This window comes from Gobio gobio (assembly GCF_949357685.1).
Source record: "Gobio gobio genome assembly, chromosome: 6".
Lineage (NCBI taxonomy): Eukaryota > Metazoa > Chordata > Actinopteri > Cypriniformes > Gobionidae > Gobio > Gobio gobio.
Genome location: NC_137102.1, coordinates 51,537,143 through 51,554,833, shown reverse-complemented (window position 1 = coordinate 51,554,833; position 17,691 = coordinate 51,537,143). Strand labels below are relative to the sequence as shown.

The window sequence follows — 17,691 nt, the reverse complement described above, 5'->3', positions numbered from 1 at the left end:
AATTGAAGATCGGATTTATATCCGTTTTGCGGAGATACATTTATGTGCACAAGTGTAAATGTAGTTTTGATAAATCCGATAGCTTTGATTGACACACAGCGCTTGTGTTTTCCAGGTTGTGCTTACCAGGTTGTTCATAAAAGCTGAAATGTGCCCAGATGTCGGCTTTTAAAGTAGTTGGAGCATTTTAATTACTCGCACTCGCGTCTCGTCTCCCTCTGCCATTGTATGTTACCGCGACAAAGCACGTACGCGACAAATGACGTCAGAAAAGAATCAGTACATTATAATCGGTTATGATCTATTACTGAACCGATACCGAATCGTCCTCATCTGCATTGCGATGCATCATAGAAACGATTAATTTCGACACCCCTAATATTTGGGCTGGGAATCTTTTGGAATGTCACGATTCAAAATCGATTCACAATAGATTTGATTCTAAACGTTGAATTTGATTTTATTTATTTTACAATGAAAAAGAAACTGAAAATAAAAAGGTAATGAAATGTGTTTAATTTAAAGGATTAGTTCAACCAAAAAATAAGCAAACGTTCAGTGCTTGTGTCCTCGATTGATGAAGTTTTGTTGAATTATTTTTTAATCTCATGTTATTGTTTTACTTCATCAATCAATTTAAAAAATTAAATATATTGAACTATTTTATTTGTAATAAATTACAATTCCTGCCTTTTTAATTATGTAGGATATTGATAATCTTAGTTATACAATTTATAGTTTTTCCCCATGTACATATTTGCCATGTCTGCTTATTATATCAAGCATTCTGCGTTAGTTCAGGCAGGCCACGTAGTCAAGCTCCGCTATCAGCTAATTGGAAAAATTCCAACTCCGCCCATATCAGCTGATACGATTCCTATGCACTCAATTGGCAACTCTCAAACAGGGCGCCTTACTTAAGCGTAGCTTCAGTTCAGTCTGCCTACTTGGCTGCTTCCACTACACGCTGCTTTGCAACCTACCTCCACCCCAGCTCCTCCTTAAACTGTGTTAAACTTAATCTATGTCATTCTGTTGTCATTGATATATGCTCCGTTCTAAATGGGGGATTTCGCAAATGTAAATTTAGCCTAAATATGCCAATAAAAAGTTGACTAAAAGTTTGTCTATGGTGTTTTTGACTTAAGTGGACCTGACTGAAATATAGTTTTTAAGGACTTTTTGTTGTTAGGACTGTTAAACAGAGACCATAAACTTATGAAAAGGGAATGGGAGCGTTGTGTTCTCAGACTCTGGTGTTCTCAGCGCCATCAAAATAAAAGTCCCGCCACTGATACATAACAGAACTTGTCGCCTGATATCTATATTTTAAAAATGGCAAATATTGGCCATGGCGATATATCTGTCGACCACTAGTCAGAATTTATTTAATAAAGTGCTTATCAGTGGCCGATTTATTTGTTTGGAGTTAAAATATACACGCTGTTGCATGTTCATGTGAATCCATTTTTTCCCCCATCCCTAATAGACTGTATATAAAAGCTTTGATTATAAGAAAAGCTGTGTCTTCTGTAGGAGGAGGCTCTCCAGAGGCAGCGGGAGCAGGAGGCGGCGCAGCGGAGGCAGAAAGAGGAGGAGGAAAGGTTAGCTCAGGAGGAGGCACTCCGTCGGCTAGAGGAAAGGAGGAGGGAAGAGGAAGAGAGGAGACAAAGGGAAGAATTCCTCCGCAAACAGGTAAGACTTACATGTGTATGAACATTTATTGTAAAATGGATCCAAAATGTAATTGATATAGCCATGTTCAAAGCATTTGTAAAATACATTTACAAAAAAGTATTAAAGTTTAACTTCATCCATGCCTACTGCTGTTACTATGTTTGTCTTAGTAAGAAGATTATGAATGTGCCCATAGTTTCGCTCTCCGTCAAACGATCTGTCAATTTCAGTTCAGCTCAATGGATGCACAGCATTCCTGTATTTGACGTACCGTAAACTCAAGTTTACGCGAGTTGTGAAGGCGCACAACTCGCCGTCGCTTTGCTGAGCGCTGTGTTTCACTCTCTCACACACACACACACACACACACGCAAAGAGAGAGAATCTTAAATACCACGTGGAATCGACGCGCTACATGTAAACAATATTCTTTGTTGTATTTTCCTGTCAAAACAACGCCGTTCATTTGGAATTAATCAGCTTTTAAGAACAAGCAGAAGGTAAGCGGTTTCTTCCGGTAGTTGGCGGGACTAATGCGCAAACAGCAATCTCATTGGCTGGTGTTCATCTATTACCTTCACTCTTTTGATTTCAGCAAATCAGTTTGAGTGAATGCAGACAACGTGATTTAATATTCATGAACCCAGCAGCTCATCAATCCTTAGTGCGTTGTATATTGTTATTAGTAGTAGTATTATCTTATTAACAATTACTATTATCTATTACTATTATAATTTTTTACAGAAACACTGAATGACCAACAATATCTTAAGCACAAATATAAATAAAATAGTATGTCAGTAAAAAAAAATAATGTACTAGCCAATGGCGATTCTATTGCCAAGGTGTAGGTAGAGGGTTGGACCACCAATTAACCATGGTAAAATCACTAATGCATGCCTGTCTACCACAGATGACTTGAATTGGTCTGATTGGCATTATAGCTGAGATGTCATTTTGGTGTGGTTTAGTGCTGTTATTGAACTTTTAATAATTTTTGCTCCAGCAGGAAGAAGAGCGGAGGAAACAGGAAGAACTGGAAGCTCAGAGGCGGCGTGAGGAAGAGAAGAGGCTAGAAGAGGAGGCAGCAGCCGCAGCAGCCGCATTGGCAAGGCAACAGCAGGAGGAGCAGAAAAGGAGAGAGCAGGAGGCGCAGAGGCAGCAGGAGCTACAGAGGCAGCGGCAGCAGCAGCAGGAGGCGCTCCGTCGACTGCAGCAGCAGCAGCAACAACAGCAGCTCGCACAGATGAAGGTGAAGAATCCTGTGGAGCACATATTTATTTTGTCTTTGTACTTGTCTCACTTCCTGAAAGGATGTCATTTTGATATAGTTTGATAGATAATCCATTATTCAGGGAAGTGATTTTCCGGAATTTATTTGGATTATTTGGGCATATGTGAATTGAAAAAGCAACATTTGCCTCCTCAAATTTAAGCAAATAAATTTAGAATGCATGCATTTCATGCATGTATACTACTCGTCAACCATCTTCCCAAATTTGTAAGGAGAATTGTTTATAAATCTCTCAACAAAAGAGAAGTTGTATGGGCTCCCTGCGGTTTTCTGCCAAAATAGTAAAAGAATTAAGACAACCATAAATAATATTAATGTAATTTAACTTTTTTTGTTAAATAAAACAATAGAATAATTATTATTAAATGTATTTACAGCGCAATAGTATTATTGCACAATTGATTTTTAATTTTTATAATTTAAATAACATGATTTTCAGTATTTATAAATGCTGTTGTAAATATATAAATATATTTACAAATATAGTAATTAGAAATAACTTCTTAATAACTTAATTCTTAGTGCAATTGTATTATTGCAATTGCAATATAATTATTGATTTTAATATCTATTAAATAAGAAATAAAATATGATTCTGTATAAATATAATATAAATGTAGTAATTAGAAGTAATGAAAAGTATTATTATTATTTTATTATATTGTATAGTTATTATGAATGGGGAAAATAGGTTTATGATGGTAACATGTTTGGTACATAACCTTAAAACAGGTTGTTGTTTTTTTTGACTGACCCAATTATTGTATTTGTTTCCAGCTCCCTTCATCCTCCAAGTGGGGCCAGCAGTCAACCACAGCAAACACTCTCTCACAGTCTCAGAATGCCCTGTCGCTTGCTGAGATCCAGAAACTGGAGGAGGAGAGAGAACGACAAGCACGAGAGGAGGTATGCCAGGGTTTCTTCCCCAACTCAAGCTTTCTCATGTGACCAAGCTTTCAACAGGTTTCCATGTGGCCTTCATAGAGAGAATCGTTTTTTCACATTTATCTGTTTTCGTTTTTTTCTGCAGCAAAGACGACAACAGCAGGAGCTCCAAAAGGTCCAGCAGCAGCAGCTACCTCAGGCGAAGCTCTCTGGCTGGGGCAGCGTGGCCAAGCAGCCAGCAGCTACCAAGTCCCTGCTGGAGATCCAGAGAGAGGAAGCGCAGCAGATGACACAGCGCAAAGAACAGCAGCAGCAGCAACAGCAGCAGCAACAACAACAGCAGCAGCAGCAGCAGCAGCAGCTACAGCAGCAGCAGCAACAACAACAACAACAGCAGCAGCAGCAGCAGCAACTCTCAACCGTCACCCAGCAGAACCGAGTGGTGAGTTGCACACATTCTAATGCAGTTATCCACCTTGTTTTTAATATAAGTGTGGGTACAGCCAGTTGCAACTTGAATGTAGGCTTCTGGTATCACCCACTTCCTTTTATTTTAGTTATACAACAGCAGTCCTGTTATGCTGCTTGATGTTGCAAACTGGTATTTGTTATCATATATATTTTTTTAAAGTGTAAACACAGTGGTTTGTAGCACGAGGGGGTTGATGGAAGTGGGCGTGTCTGCACTTTTATTTACTTTTGTTTTATACAAAATATTTAATCAACTATCACAAACTATGCATCATTTAAAAGCTAAAACACTCAAGATTCATGTTCTGCAATTTTTATTTTTATTTTTATTTTTTTGCAATAAATACACCGGAGAGGAAAGTGTTAAATGAAATTCTAAAGGACCGGCCATGTAAACGTTAACATAATAAACGCATAACTCATCTTTCATCTCCTGTCGTTCAGATCGGACGAAACCAAAAAACAGCAGCATACATGTCAGTGTAAGGGTCCACTCTTCAAAATGCATCCCACTTTTTAATCCAAAACAACGGGAAAAAAATAGGGGAAAAACTAAAAATCCTCCTTTGTTTGCATGAGTGTTTTTAGTTAGAGTAATCAATCCCATCAATGAAATATCGATTCTAATCAGTATTCTGGCGAACTCCCCTGCAAGCTTAGTCTCTTCCGCATAATATGAATCCCACCAGTCCTTCAATCACAGGCTTTCTGATGAGTCATCATATACAGGAAGTGCATTACTGGCTCCAGAAGGTGTCAGTCAAAGCGCCCATGGTTTTCGTTGAATAAAGGCAGCCAATGCCTTGCCAGCAAAGGTTTGATTGATGGACGTAGTAACCAATCAAAAGGCATCATCTTGCGCAGTGTTTGTAAGCATTATTGGTGAATACTACTCGTGCTTACGTTTGCATGACACACGTGTGCGCGCCTGCCAGTTTTTACGCACACACGCACTGGGGCGCGCAGACTCTGACTGACACTTCTTATCAACTAAATTAGTTTTTTACACTTTGTATATTCTATAAATAGTTGCTTTGGTTTTTCAGTAACTGTATACCCATTATAATTAGCAGTTTATTGCAGATTTATTTGAATGAAAACTACTCTTTACAATTACAAATGTTCTTGAAATAAATGGCCATTTTGAAAGGACGCCTAGACTTTTCTTGACATAAAAGCTTACAGAAGCTAAATTTTTGAGAGAATCATCCTCGAATTTGAATCAAAACATGATCAGACAATCAGTTTTATATTTAGGTTATTTTCAGGCTCTTAACATTAAAGTCTCATACATTTTTCCCTATGTGAAGTCACTTACATGTATGTTTTACTCTGTTCCTATACTACTTTGAGTTATAATGACTCTTGGGTAACAAAATTTCAAGTGTCTAGTTTAAAATAAGACCAGATTTATGAATATAGACCATAGGGTTTAAGAGCTGCAGACATTTTTATTTGGGCATGTCGTTTTCAGAAAATTCTCAAAAATATTGGCGCAGGTTAAGAGGTTTAATGTAAACTCTTGTGACTTCTCTCTAGGCTGCCCTGTCACAGGAAGGAAATACTAAGAATATAAAATGTATACATGTTACTAGTATTGCTCTAATTCGTATGTTTTATACATATGCATATAGATTTTAAACTTGCAGTTACCCTGTTTTGTAGTTGAATATGTACCTGTTTAATCAAGTAAAAGAATCTGAGAAGCATGATTTATTTTGAGATGTTATGAGTTTGTTCTCTACGGTCATACAGTGTTACTTTTTTGTGCAGATCTTTAAAAAGGTCTTAAAGTCTTACATTTGATTTTAAAAACTCTACCGAAGCCCTGAAAATCTGCTCTTGAGTACATTAGTCTAAAATAAATTGCATGACCTCTCTCTTTCTCCATCTAGGCCCTCAATACATCAGTGTGGGGTTCTGTCAATAATGTCGGCTCAAATTGGATGATGGACACCAGCAGTGTCTGGGGAGATGCTCAGAACTCTAATTTTGGCTTCTGGGATGAAGCAGCAAAGGAGGCCCCCCTGCCTCCGGCCACACGCAAGAGCCACAATCAGAAAAACAAGGGCAACGCTAACCTCAGGTAAACCACCACTACATATAATTGTCTTTCTGTTACTCTAAAAGGTGCAATAAAACCTCAAATAATATCTGTTGCAGTAATAGCAGCAGTGCTAAAGCAAGTAAAAAGGTGGAGGAAGAAGAGAAGCTACTGAAACTGTTCCAGGGAGCCAATAAGAACCAGGACGGCTTTATGCAGTGGTGTGAACAGACTCTACACACTCTCAACACAGCCAATAACCTTGATGGTGAGTCAACTGATGCATACTTTCCTGGCATTTATTTAGTGCGCAAAAGATGCACAGATAATTCTTCCCACAAGCCACTTCCCTCCTTGTCTCGTCACATTTTCTTGAGAATGTTTGTTTTGTTGTCATTGTATACACCAAATGTGGCTTCTGACGTTAAAATGTTCATGTCTTTATTAGTTTTGTCACGATACTGGAATTTCCAACTTCGATATGATTCCACTGCCTGCCGCCATACAGATAATTTATCATTATAATTTTTTTGCTAATTTGGGTCATTTTGTCATAACAGCTTACACACAGCGCAGGGAGGCTTTTTTTGAATCGGTTACAAAGAAGAGAAGTAAACAGTCAGTAATAAAATCAGAGCAAATAAGCTAATTGCAAACAATAGTACAAATAAATACAATAGAATAAAGAGACAAATGAATAAGAGACCTAAGAAATAAACATGGCTTCAAGTTTTTCGAGTGGGTCTAACAGTAGTATTAAGGTAAGAAATACTTCAGAAATTCAGTCAAGAGCAGAGTGTTTTTTTTTTTGTCTTTTGTTCTTTGATTAGCGTGTGTTTTCTCAACTATTTACAGTTCCAAAACTGACTGTATTTACCGGAATACACTGCGAGACAGGCATTTTGGAATAATTTTGTACATATTTGACCGTTTAAGCATAATAATCCATGAAAAAGTAAATTTTGGTACACAAGCTGTTTGAGAGGTGGCTTTATGAGAGCGCCACTTGTATAGATCAGTGATGCACACGCTTTTAGTATGAGCATGAAACCTGCGGGAATGACAAAAATGTTGGACAATACAAGCATTATTCAACTGGAGCGAATGAGACGAGTGAGAGAAAAGAGCGCAAGAACATGCAGCGGTGTATCTTTGTATCGATACTGACAAAAAAGGAGTATTTATACCGTTTCAGATATTTTAGTATTGTATTGTGTTTGTTCAGCCGCTTTAAGCGTGTTCGGAAAATGTCCTTACCAAAAACACGACCACAGTCCTTACCAAAACCGTGACCACACACTACTCAACCAGGCCTCGCCCCCTTTATTTTGCACATGCCATTGCCGGGAATCATTTAAATGAGGAAATTGTGACGTGTACGTTCCCTTAAGAAGACTCAAGACTACAATCGAGGCATTTCAGGGAATTCAGAAACAATGCGCACTGATATAGAGTATATATTCGGGTGACTTTGTGCTTTTGTAACTTTTCCGGCTTTTTTCATGCTCAAACTGCAACATTACACACCAAAGAAAGCATAAGTCGAGACGTAAGAGTTCATTTTACTGTGAAAACCACCAGCGTGTGTTCAGAAATAATGCCTGTAATATGATAATGAAAAAGCAAATTGCATACAAAAAAATGATGCATCAGTGATTTAAAGACAATGTAGCTTTCTGAAAGTCATAAGTCTTCCTCTCTTGCCACAGTTCCCACCTTTGCGTCGTTCCTGAAGGAAGTGGACTCGCCGTACGAGGTGCACGACTACGTGCGAGCTTACCTAGGCGACACTCCACAGGCCAAGGACTTCGCCAAGCAGTTCCTGGAGCGGCGTGCCAAACAGAATGCTAACCAGCAAAAACCTCAGCAGGTCCAGCAGCAAAAACAGCAGGTTCGTTTGTGTGTCTTCGCACTAGCAAATTGACGGCAAATTTTGATTTAGTTTTAATCATATTTTAGTCAACTGGAATGTTTTCATTTTAAATATCACAAGATTTTAGTAGACTAAAATGTAATGGGTTTAGTTAAATTGTAATGCATCAGTTAAGCAATTCTCTAAAATGTCCAAGCTCGTTATATACACGTGTAGAAAACCTCTATAAACCTGTTCATTTCAATGATATTAAGATTTGAACATGTTATTTGTCACAGCAGTTAAATCTCTCTCCATTGCATGTCTTTATTTATCTTATAAGCAAATAAAACCACTTCTCATAAAGAAACAAGAACATTTTATTATTTTCAATTAATGATATATGCATTCTTTATAGCAACTTGCATTTAGCATTCTTCAGTCTTTCAAGCAGACATATTTTGTATAAAGTAAATCTAGATGAATCCTTATTAAAGCCATTGAAGTTATTCAGTCAAGAGCATTGAATTGTTGGTTAACATTAATGACGGACAGCAGCAGGTTTATTAGGCTGCTGTCACTTTAAGGCCGAATGCATGGATACAATACACTAGTACACATTCAATAGTCTTCCAACTGTTTACGTTTACTAATGACATAACCGACTGTGTTTGTGTGAATGCTCTCATACATTTTGACAATTTTGTCTGTTCAAGCACAATAAGACGCGAAAGAAAGCTCAATTAAGTATTTGTGCACTGTCCAAGAGGCGGCTTTCTGTGTGCGCAAAATTATTATAACATTATTTGTCAACAAAATTAACACTGTTGTGCATGTGTCAATTAGCTGCTCAACTCCCCATGTTTGTGTCTCAGGACTCCGTGTGGGGAATGAGCCAAGTGTCAGTCCTCCACCAACAACAACAACAACAACAGCAGCATCAGCGGTTTGAGACAGTCACTTCCGGCAAGAAGAAAAAGAAACAGAAGATGGTACGGGCTGACCCAAGCCTTCTAGGTGAGTGTCGGCAAAGTCATTCATAAACAAACTGTGTTGTCATTTTAAAAATTGATATGATCTGCAGAGAAATTACTCATCAGCGTTGTATGAATTCCTGTGAACTGAAGTTCTTCAATTCATTGAAACCTTACAGTGTGTTATTGAGCCCCAGATAAGTTCATCATGATGGTATCAGAACCGTTTGATGTGACTCAAATTTGATGAGTAGATTTTAATAAAGCGTATTAGTTGCTTGTTGACATTTACACATTTATTTATATTTACAGTATATGTAAGGGATAATCCACAGCTAGTTGTGCATTAAACGATTTTAATTAGTGCAATATTTGACTGAAAGGAAAATAGTGGTTATTTTTGTCAGTTATGGCTGATTAGATCTAACATTCTGCCCACTTTACATCAGACACAGTACACACATGTGACCCCGTCTGTGAAACCCCGGCTAAAGTCGCATAATCTAATTAGGAGATATTGAGCGTCAAAGTAGTCATGGCCATAAAAATGACCAAAACAGGCAATTTGTGTTTATTGCTGTAAATGATAGATTATACTATTATATTAAAGGGCTTTGAGATGCAGTACTCAATTTTTCATTTATAATATTATAAATACTGAAATTAATGATTTTATTGACGCTACGTTTTATTATTTTGCACCAAAAAATACCGGTCGTGGGCTTCTTAAATATTGATTTAATGTTTACTTTCGACGCAGAAACAACTGCTGATTCTTATATCATTCGGTTCAGAAACGTATTTTTTACAATTACAAAGTGCAAACAGACCATAATATCAATCCGCACGACCAAGGATCAGATCAGTGTCGGGAAAGGCAAGAAAACGGCGACCTAAGCCGGGTTCCGATTTCTGTGTGGATTTCTTTGTGCCATCACCGACATTTCAGGAACAGTTTATTTGTTTCCTAACTCCACCTTCTGCCTATACATCCATCTTATTTTAAAGACATTTAATGGCTGCTAAGTGACGAAATAGTTAGTTTTTTTGATGCTGAGGCGCTGAGTTTATGAATTCGCTCTCTGACAGGGCGGCCGTGGCAAGTGAAGCGCAAGGAACAGAACAGCTGATAGTTTAATTAATAATGATTAATATAGGCCTACTGTTTTTTGTAGGCTAAATAAAGAACCCGTATTATATATTAATATAAAAAGTTGCGTGTGTCCTTCGGAAGCAAAGCTCTTGCGTCTGATGTTTTGGTTTCGGTTTGTAAACCTATACGAATAGAACATGTATGAATGAGAACATAAAGTGCAGGACGTACTTTATGTAGGCTAAAAGAGTTGTTAAGCACAATTAGCCATTAAAAAATCCTAATGAATCATAATCTAATCGAATTGTGAGACAAGTGAAGATTCACAGTTATGACTAACTATCTGCACAAAGTTTGAGACTGACCTGTTAACTTGGTAGGGCATTAGGCCTAGTCCTGGATTTACTCCAAATGTTATATTAATGGATATATAGGCCTATTAATGACATTTTCTACTGAGATTTCATTTTACTAATAAAGTTATAGCCTACAAATCATTAGAGTGAACTGACTTTGTAAATCAAGCTCTTGTGGTGCCCCCATTCGTTTCAATGTTTCACGCTTTTTGGACATGCACATCATAATAAATAGACTTGTTTTACAAAACTAAGAATTTTCCCATAAATGTGTCCTATATCACTGAAAATGGGAGAATCTTAGCTTTAATGTGGTATATGTCACATTATCAGAATAATAATGGTTAAAATGTTTTACAATTTCAAAAATAAGCTTGATTTTAAAATTGGAATTTCTCAAAATCATGATCTTCTGAGGCCGAAATTCAGCTAACTTTTGACATGATCTTACTCAGTCAATATTAAAGATAACAAGGTTATATTTTCACAGAATGTTCTTTACATTATGTAGGATGATTTTATGTATAAAACAGCGAATGACAAAAAAATTACTTTAGCTGGGTTTTCACAGACAGGGTCACATATAGTTGTGTAAGATAACGTCTATTTGATTGAATTATAACATTAATTGCATTAACATAGAATTGTGATTTAATCTGACTGGAATTACCTGTATATTATATGGTTTTAATACACTTTACAGCCAATCAGAATTGAGTATTCAGACACACCATGGTATAAGAGCATGTACACTCAAAAAAAAAAAAATGGTGCTATATGGCACTCAAAGTGGTTCTTCGTCGTAATCATAGGGGAACCACTTTTGGTGCTATATAGCTACATATCTTAACATGTTTTGTATATGGTTACCGGTGGCTGAAGAACCACTGAAGCACCAAGATTGGTGCTATACAGCACTTAAAGAGGTTCCCCTATGGCAGGGGTGTCCAAATGTGGCCCGGGGATGAATTTCAAACGGCCCGCTGCGTGTCTATTAAAATATATTATATGTGGCCCGCCACAGATAATTTACAAATCGTGCAGGTTCACGATGTCAACGCAAGGTGGCAGTACTAGATTTTAGGCCAGGGAAACGGCGCCCAAAGCGGAACGAAACAGCGCTACTTGTGCTCTGTGCAACTTGCGAGCTCTGACTCTGAACAAATGTGTTTACCTGCTGAGGGTCTCGATCACGAGTTCGAGTTTGGCGAGAGGTCTCCGGTACGAGCTGCGAATCTCTCTGTGATTGATTTGATTTAAATCCAGTTAAATAGCACTGACTTAATTTGCCCATTCAGTTAAAATACTTTTCAAACAACAATTTACCAACATTTATCATGGATTTACTGTGGTAACACTAACTGTAACCGTGGTAATTTATCAGAAATGTAGGTTAATATCTAATTGTATTTAATTTGTAATGTATATGTGTATTAAATGAGTAATAAAGGCCAAATTGCAGACTATTTTTGTCATAAACTTGCAGTTTTGTGCATTTGTATTTATATGTTTATAGACTAAATACCTTAAAGCCATTTTTCTATATTTTTTTTTTACTTTTTGCCTTGTGTGCACTGCAAAAAATGCTGTCATTTTAGTATTTTTGTCTGGTTTCTTGTGTAAATATATCTAAAAATCATTAAATCAAGATGTATTTTTCTAGATAAGTTACATTAGATATTTTTTCTTGTTTTCTGGAAAATAAAATGAAATTGAAGAGTTTTTGCTTAAAACAAGCAAATATATCTGCCAATGGGGTAAGAAAAATAATGTTTCTGTTTGGAATCTTGTTTCTGTCCCAAACAGAAACAAGATTATTTTTCTAATCAATTGGCAAATAATTTAGTTTGTTTCAAGCAAAAACTCAATTAATTTAGATTTTTTCCCCCCAGGAATCAAGAAAAAATATGTAATTTTCCTTAGTAAAAGCATCTTCATTTAAGAATTTTTTTATATTTGGACTGGAAAAAAGACAGAAATTCCAAGTAAGAAAAGTATTTTTTGTAGTGTGGTTTTACCTGTGGTGATCTAAATAGAGCACTTATTAAATTTAAATAAGAATAGAGTTCTAACTCAGTAATTAATATTTAAATTTCACTCAAGCTACTCTACTGTCAGCTCAAGCTTTTCCAAGAAACAAAACATGTCATTTATTTATTTATATATATATATATAAGAAAAGGGACCGGCCCCAGGGTATGTCCACAACATCGAATCTGGCCCCCTTTTAAAAAAGTTTGGACACCCCTGCCCTATGGTTATGAGCCAATGATAGCACCTTTTTTTTTTTGAGTGTATGTGTATATGTTTTTACTTATAATGAATCATCACAAATAAATATAAGAAATGTATATACTTTTCATGAAAGGCAATAAATATACTTTTTTCTAGCACATACATAAACACACACACACACACACACACACACACACTGTATCTATATTTGATTTAATCCCTCTAATGGTTATTTATACTTTTCCAAATGTCTCTGCAGGTTTTTCTGTCAATGCCTCATCTGAGAGACTCAACATGGGTGAGATTGAGACCGTGGAAGACTTTTGAGGCCTGCTGATCACCTGGCTCCCCCTACCGACTGCTTCCCTTCTGAACAGCTGCCCTTATATTCCCCTCAAACGGTTTCCTCCTTTCTTTTTCTTTTTTTTTTCTTCTTTTTTATCGTCAATTCTCTGATTTGGAGTAGATTCGGGGCAGCACGTTTTTCTTCCTCCCTAATCTAGAGGAAACTACAGTTGCAATAACAGCGCTGCCCCACGGCCATGAAAAGAAAAGAACCAAAAACAAAGCCCTGAGTAAAGGAAGAGAGAGGCTTGCTTCTGCAGGAGAGGAGTCAATGATTTCAGTGTCCTTCCACGGAGATGGAACGTCTGCCCACGATCATGCTCATCTCCAGACCGATGTGTCTTTAAGCGTGAATATAAGGATTGCAGAGGGAAAAAAATAATGTATTCTCCCCATTACAGCTTCCTTTTTTAATTTATTTGTTCCTCCCCTTATTCTTTTAGTGTTTTCCATTTTCTTCCCTTCTCTCCTCTCCCGCTTTGCTGCCCCCATGTTGACGGACATCGAAAACAATGTAGGACTCGAGGAAATGTCATCAACAGTGTCCTGTTTTAAGGACATGTTTGAAAGTTCCAGACACTTATCCATTTCTTTGTAAAATATTAGGCTGTTTAAAGAATAAACTTTCAATTCTGCATCTGTATTATAATATATGGAAATGATGAACCAGTGGAGTCATTTTTTTTTTTATTACAGTACGACAAATAAATCAAACAGTCTCTTGTGTGGGCTGTTCTGCACGCTTTTGCTCCTAATGCACAAAGCAGGGTTGTGCAGTGTTGACTTGCAAATGTTTACCCAAGTTGCCATTTACAAATTTGCATGAGACACATTTATGGAAAACATGGACATTTCAGGGAATTTTAAAGTTGTGGTTTCCAGGCGTAGTATATTTGATACTCAAGTATTTAATTGGCTATCAGTATCTTGTGTTCAAATTATTTTATTTTATTTAAATTCCATTAATTATGACCTACTAAAAAAATCATAAATTCATAGCTCCCCAGTCAGATTTGTTTTTGAAAAGTTTAATTTAAACCCTACATCCTAAATTAACATACTTTCTCTTTAATTTCCTTTTCCCTTGCAAAAAAGTTGATTGCCCGGTTTCACAGTCAGGATTAGACTTTAGTTTTATTAGGACATTGAAGTAGCTTTTATAAACGTGCCTTTTAAAAAAAGCATTACTGGTGTGAATCATGAGACAAAACAATGGCACCGACATAATTTAAGACGTCAGTGCAAGTTGCTTTCAGCTCAAATATGCATTTTAGTCTGGGACTAGGGTTAAGCCCTTTTTTTGTGCATTATCATTTAAGAAGTGAAAATGGTTTAGACTAATTTACTTACAAATAAAGGCAAAGGGGCACTGCACCAGAATACATGTTAAAATGCAAAAAAATATATAGCTACAAGTTAAATGTTGTATGTTAATATGATAAAAGTGTCAGTTTATTTCATCTGTATCATGCTCTCCTGACACAAGTTCATATTTGTAGTTTATAAACAGTAGTCCCACCATTGAAGAGACCGTTTTGTACCAAGGTATTAATCTATATATACTGTGTATATATATATATATATATGGTCACTTCACTTTTCTGCTTTTAATCCTCCTTAGTGCCTTGCCACGAAAGCCTTTCACTCTATATATGCCTTTCACACATTGCTGTGAATGTGACTTTTGTTTTTTTGTTTTTACAAGCCAAGATCAGAGTTTAGTTTAATTTATTAGCAGCCATGTCACCTTGTAGCCCAAGACTAGTTGTCCACTGAACCTAAGCAGGGCTGAGCCTGGTCATTCCCTGGATGGGAGACCTGGAAAAACTATGTAGCTGCTGGAAGAGGTGTTAGTGCGGCCAGCAGGGGGCGCTCACCCTGTGGGTTCTAACGCCCTATATACTGACGGGACACTATACTGTCAAAAAGCACCATTCTTGGTTCGGTTAAGACGTTTAACCGAGGTCCTGACTCTGTGATGATTAAAAATCTCAGGATGTAACCCTGGCCACCATTTGCCTCCTAATCATCCCCATATACTGATTGGCTTTATCACTCTCCTCTCTACCAATAAGCTGGTGTGTGATGGGCGTTCTGGCACAATATGGCTGTCGTCGCATCATCCAGGTGGATGCTGCACATCGGTGGTGGTTGAGGAGATTCCCCCATTCTATGTAAAGCGCTTTGATTGCAGAGAGAAGCATGTAATGCATTATTATTATTATTACTTTATTATTAATTGACATACAGGAGGTTCTGGTGACAGAACATAACTTGTATGTAACATGAAATACTCCTTTAATTAATTCCCTGAGATGCATGAAGGAGGCAAATTCAACAAGTTGTTAATCCACAGTGTCGTGTGCAGAAAGTGAGACCCTTCAGAATCTGTTCAGTGTTGTAGCAGTTTATTCCCATCTGGTGTTTATGGAGGGGGACGCGGCATCTAAGACTAATATTGATATGTACTATATACTCAGTTCATGTCTCCATAGCACAACATCAGTAGAGGAGTTTGATGGCAGGGTGGAAAAAAGCCTTGCAGGAAAAACTCGCAGATTTTAAAAAAGCAAAAAAACGTTATGAGGCTTATGCAAGCCCTTCAGCCTTGACTCTATTTACAATATCAACAGCTACTACATAATAATAAAGACAGCATTTTTAATTAAAACATTCCATTAAGCAAATTCACAAGATTTCTTTTATTTCATGCCATAGTCAACCTGATCTCACAAGAAAATTTAACTTTTACAAGGTGGCGGTTTCGTATGAATTTGTATGATGTGAATCACAATGAAAATATAAAACTTCTATAAAAAGTAAGGTAGCACTTTATGGTAACACTTTATTTTACATATTTTACATGTACGTACCATAGTAATAACAGTAAATTATGCATAATTACATGCAACTAACCCTCAACCAAACCCACATGTTGTTAATTAATATTACTCAGTTAAATATATAGATTAAAAAAAGTTTTTAGACAAACTTTACGTTTGACTCTAAGCCTAGCCAGAAAGTTTGAATTAGTTTTAAAAGCTGGAAGTTTCAAGGTTTTCAGTTTTAAATAGTTTTCTAGTTTTAAAGGATAGGATAGATAGATAGATATAGAGATAGATAGATTGATATGGATGGATTGATAACATGATTTAGCACATTATTAGCTTGATTAGCACATTGCTAGCATGATTCGACACATTTCTAACATGATTTAGCACATTATTAGCTTGATTAGCCCATTATTAGCTTGATTAGCACATTGCTAGCATGATTCAACACATTTCTAACATGATTTAGCACATTATTAGCTTGATTAGCACATTGCTAGCATGATTCAACACATTTCTAACATGATTTAGCACATTATTAGCTTGATTAGCACATTGCTAGCATGATTCAACACATTTCTAACATGATTTAGCACATTGCTATTAAGATAGAGAGATATCATATTTTGTATATAATTGCACAATAACAATGACACCTTAAAATAAAGTGTAACCCACTTTATTTTACAGTATTACAATACAATAACTACAATACCCTAACCTTGAGTCCTTGACCCCTGTAGTTACTTTATTACCCAGTAGCTATTTTCTTAGGTAAGTACACATAGCCTACTGTAAAATAAAGAGCATCCAAAAGTAAGTATGTAGGTCTACTCCTATACATAACCGTCACTGGGAAGTAAGATCGCATGAAAATGTATGAATGAGATACGAATTAGCCAACAATTCACCAAAACATAAACTATTATTTTATTATTATTACGAAATGCCATGAGATTGTCCTAGCTATAAATATATTGTTTGTTTTTCAGCACCAATTATGTACTTTGTAATAATTGATTATAATAACTATAGTAATGCCAAACATGTACTTGCATATTCAAAATACAGTTCTTGACCCGGTAAATCTTTTTTTGGTCACACTTTAGTTTAGGGTCCAATTCTCACTGTTAACTATTAACTATGCCTCAATAAACTCCTAATTAGCATACTGCTTATAATAGTTAGCATGTAGGTGTTAAGTTTAGATATTGGGTAGGATTAAGGGATGTAGAATATGGTAATGCATAATAAGGCACTAATATGTGTTTTATCAGCCAATATCCTAGTAATATGCATGCTAATAAGCAACTAGAATTGGACCATGAAGTGTTACCTTGTTTGTCAGTATTCCACTATTACATAAAATGTCCCTGATTATGAATCATGCCAAAATGATCAAACTTAATCATGATCAAACACGGTTTGATTACATCAATTGTAATAAAATCAAATTGTCACCTCCAGTGTTGGGGGTAACGTATTACAAGTCACTTGAGTTACATAATCAGATTACTTTTTCAAGTAACTAGTAAAGTAATGCATTACTTCAGAAATTTACATCAAAATACCCAAGTTACTTTTTCAAATAAGTAACGCAAGTTACTGCAACTTATGGCTTTCCATTAATTGAC

General features: G+C 36.4%; 1 protein-coding gene across 4 annotated transcripts in view; it reads left to right on the top strand.

The window, feature by feature from the left end:
* gigyf2 (GRB10 interacting GYF protein 2) overlaps nt 1–14,755 on the top strand; it is a 40,503-nt gene extending 25,748 nt beyond the window's left edge. For 2 of the 4 annotated variants that reach the window (XM_079819979.1, XM_079819977.1), the window contains exons 21-29: nt 1,537–1,695; nt 2,684–2,929; nt 3,749–3,877; nt 4,002–4,298; nt 6,223–6,413; nt 6,491–6,639; nt 8,081–8,262; nt 9,099–9,240; nt 13,141–14,755. In XM_079819979.1, the coding sequence (XP_079676105.1) occupies nt 1,537–1,695; nt 2,684–2,929; nt 3,749–3,877; nt 4,002–4,298; nt 6,223–6,413; nt 6,491–6,639; nt 8,081–8,262; nt 9,099–9,240; nt 13,141–13,208 (1,563 nt within the window). In that variant the 3' untranslated portion in view covers nt 13,209–14,755. The remainder of the gene's footprint in view (nt 1–1,536; nt 1,696–2,683; nt 2,930–3,748; nt 3,878–4,001; nt 4,299–6,222; nt 6,414–6,490; nt 6,640–8,080; nt 8,263–9,098; nt 9,241–13,140) is intronic. The other 2 variants (XM_079819978.1, XM_079819980.1) reach the window with 1 other exon arrangement.
* Nucleotides 14,756–17,691: the final 2,936 nt, after the last annotated feature.